The sequence below is a fragment of the Terrapene carolina genome, unplaced genomic scaffold (genome assembly GCF_002925995.2).
Source record: "Terrapene carolina triunguis isolate 2854851 unplaced genomic scaffold, T_m_triunguis-2.0 Scaffold34371, whole genome shotgun sequence".
NCBI classification, from domain to species: domain Eukaryota; kingdom Metazoa; phylum Chordata; order Testudines; family Emydidae; genus Terrapene; species Terrapene triunguis.
Window position 1 is genome coordinate 9,888 of NW_020698722.1, and position 3,056 is coordinate 12,943.

Here is a 3,056-nt window from a genome sequence, read left to right on the forward strand (position 1 = left end):
GGTCACACAGCGCCCAGGGGAAGCTGCAGCGGGCGTGGGGACGGGGCGCAGGGCAGTGGCTCGGGGGCCTGGCGTACGGTTCACAGCGCGCCGGGGGAAGCTGCAGCGGGCGTGGGGACGGGGCACAGGGCAGTGGCCTGGCGTATGGTTTACACAGTGCCAGGGGAAGGGGCGTTCTCTGGTGACTGTTCTACTCATGGCCTCCAACAGCATCGCCCCCGCCTGCGGTCTGGGGGGGAGGAGCCAGCTCTCGGCGGCCAGCGCCATGGGCTTCGGGACGGAGCTGTGCGGCCCCCAGGCACACAGCGCCCTGCTGCAGCTGCAGGACTCTGAGCTGCGCCTCCTGGAGCTGATGAAGAAGTGGATGGTGCAGCGAGCCAAGAGCGACCGGGAGTACGCGGCCCTGCTGCACAACACGTTCTGCCAGCTGGAGAAGCAGGAGGGCTTCCGGCAGCCCCTGCCAGGAGACTACAAAAGCCAGATCAGCAAGGTAGGAAGCCTGCCCTAGGCTGGGTCAGGTCTGTATGCCCAGACCCTGCAGCCATCCGGCCCCTCACCCCTGGGCAGCAGAACGCCAGGTGTTGCAGCCTCAGTTAGACATGAGAGGGGCTGGGGCCAGCCCCGTCTCCAGCCGAATGGGTCCCCTGGAGAACGGCAGCCCATCTGCACCTGCTCCCAGCTCGGGTTCCTGTGCATGCGGCAGTGCTCTGTGCAGTCCGGGTCACTGGCACGCTGCAGGCACGGCCTGGCAAGCCGAGCTGGAGGAGGCCAAGGGGCCGGGGGAGCTGGCACGCTGCGGGCTGTGGTTCGTGCTGGCTCCAAAGACCCTGAGAAGAGGGTGTGTGTAGGTGCAACAGAAACCCCTTTGCGCCGCCCTGTTCCTGGGGCGGGTGTCAGCAGAGAGGGGCCCCAGCTGCGGAAGGGTTCAGAAGGCCCATTCCCATCAGCCAGCACCCCCAGGGCCCTGAGTTCTGTGGGGCCATCGCAGGACCCTGGGCCCCTCCCTGTGCTCGGTTCTGGCTGCCCCGGGCCCTGGGGGGAAGGCGCTGGCTGCAGCTCTGAGGGGCTCTAGCTGATGTTGTGGGCCAGACTCAGGAGGTGCAAAGGCAGGTGAAAGCCCCCCTGGGCTTTACTCTGAGCCGGGCCAGGCTGGGCCTGCAGGGGTGCTGCTGAGTGTGGGGTGGCCTGGAGCCATCCCTAAGGGTGCCCTTGGGCGCAGCACAGCGGGTACCTGCCGCACCGCTGTGACGCTTCCCGCCGGTGCCCAGGGCTGTGGGCGATTTCACAGACCCGAAGGAGAACAAGCAGAAATAGAGGGAGTTGGAGTTGGTCAGGAGCTGGCTGACTTCGCTAATCAACCCACGTCATGGCATCAGCGAAGCCGCTCCCCCAGGACCCTTCCATCGCGCGACAGCCAGGCTGGGCTGTGAGCGTCTGCTCTTGGGCAAGCCGCTGTCCGCCTGCGTCCTCGGTGGAAGGATCCAGGCGTTGTCTGTCTCTACAGCCAGCATCCAAAGCTGCATTGGCTGCACTTGCCACCCAGCTAGCCCCTGCCGCTTGGGTTTCCCGGCCGGGGCGGACCGGAGACTTTACGCTCACTTGATTAGCCCTGTGCTCAGACTAAATGGACGCCCCCGTGGCCCCTTGAAGGGCCTAGGACACATGTACACAGACAGACAGACAGCGCAGCCCCAGGCCCAGGGCACATCACTATCAGGAGAGCTTTGGAGCTCCTGCCGTGGTAGCCTGTCACGGAGTGTGGGGGGACACGAGGCCCTGCACCCCCGGCTTCCTGCGATTCACCAGGACTCTCAGCCAGCCAGTAAAGCAGAAGGTTTATTTAGACGACAGGAACAGAGTCCAAGACAGGTCTTGCAGGTACAGACAACAGGACCCCCCCCAGTTAGGTCCAGCTTGGGCTCCCAGGGGGGTCAGAGTCCCATCTGGGCTCCCCTCTATTACACCAGCCAGCTCCTGACCAACTCCAACTCCCTCCAGCGTCTCTCACCCAGCCCCCCCCCCCCCCTTGTCCAGCTTCCCGGGCAGAGGTGTCACCTGGCGCCAGCCCACTCCTGGGTTCTCACGTTACATGCTCAGGTATCCTCCCTCGGCCAGTCTCCCATCCCCCATGCAGACCGTCCCAGCCAACCTCCCCACTCAGCATTCAAACATTAAGAACAGTCCCAGTTCGTCACATAGCCGCACTGCAATTTCACAAGGAGAGCAGCCAGCGGGAGCCAGGCGTTCAGTAGAGACCTCATGGCACACTGGGGTGACCCAGTATGTACCTGCCACCCCAGAGATCTCAGTCACCCCCAAATCCCAGCTGGGCCCCCACAGTCTGCTCGGGCTCACCCATTGCCCTCCCCTGGGCTCCCCCATATTCTGCCGAATGAGCTCCTCTGCCTCCACGCTACAGCCTCCCCCACACTCTCAGTCCCCCATAGCTCCCTCTTTTGCTTCCAGCCCCCCCAAGCTCCCCCCGTGCTCCCAGCCCCCCCAAACTCCCCCCGTGCTCCCAGCCCCGCAAGCTCCCCCATGCTGCCGGCCCCCCTGAGCTCTCCCCTCTCCTGGCAGTCCTGGTGGGTGCTAGTGAGCCAGACGGAGGGGCTGAGCCAGATCCTGCGGCGCCATGCGGAGGACCTGGCCGCCGGGCCCCTGAACAAGCTGACCCTGCTGATCCGCGACAAGCAGCAGCTACGCAAGGCCTACAGCGAGCAGTGGCAGCAGCTGAACCAGGACTACGTCAGGGTAGGAAGGGCCCCGTGCCCCACCAGCAGGGCCCCCAGCGACCCCCCCAACCCCTGGGGCTGCTCCAGGGCGCCCGGCCAGCCCCACAGAGCTGTGGGCAGTGTGCAGTGGCAGGTGTGAGGCCCTCTCTGCCATGGGGTCGGGTGTTTCCTCGCCTGGGAGACGCCCTTCTTCCCTGGGGCAACTGCAGCCTGGCACCCTCATTCCCAGGCTGCCCGCTGAGCCAGGCGTGGGATATACTGCCAGGAGCCAAGCGCTGCCTCTGGCTCCGGCCACCTCTCTGCCAGCTCTGCCTGCCCCCCCCC

General features: G+C 65.7%; 1 protein-coding gene across 1 annotated transcript in view; it reads left to right on the plus strand.

Moving 5' to 3' along the window:
* LOC112125614 (tyrosine-protein kinase Fes/Fps-like) overlaps nt 1-2,751 on the plus strand; it is a gene marked incomplete at its 3' end in the record, with an annotated part of 5,585 nt that extends 2,834 nt beyond the window's left edge. Inside the window, exons 2-3 of the mRNA XM_026646190.2 lie at nt 211-490; nt 2,578-2,751. Coding sequence (XP_026501975.1) covers nt 266-490; nt 2,578-2,751 — 399 coding nt within the window. The remainder of the gene's footprint in view (nt 1-210; nt 491-2,577) is intronic.
* Between the last annotated feature and the right edge of the window lie 305 nt (nt 2,752-3,056).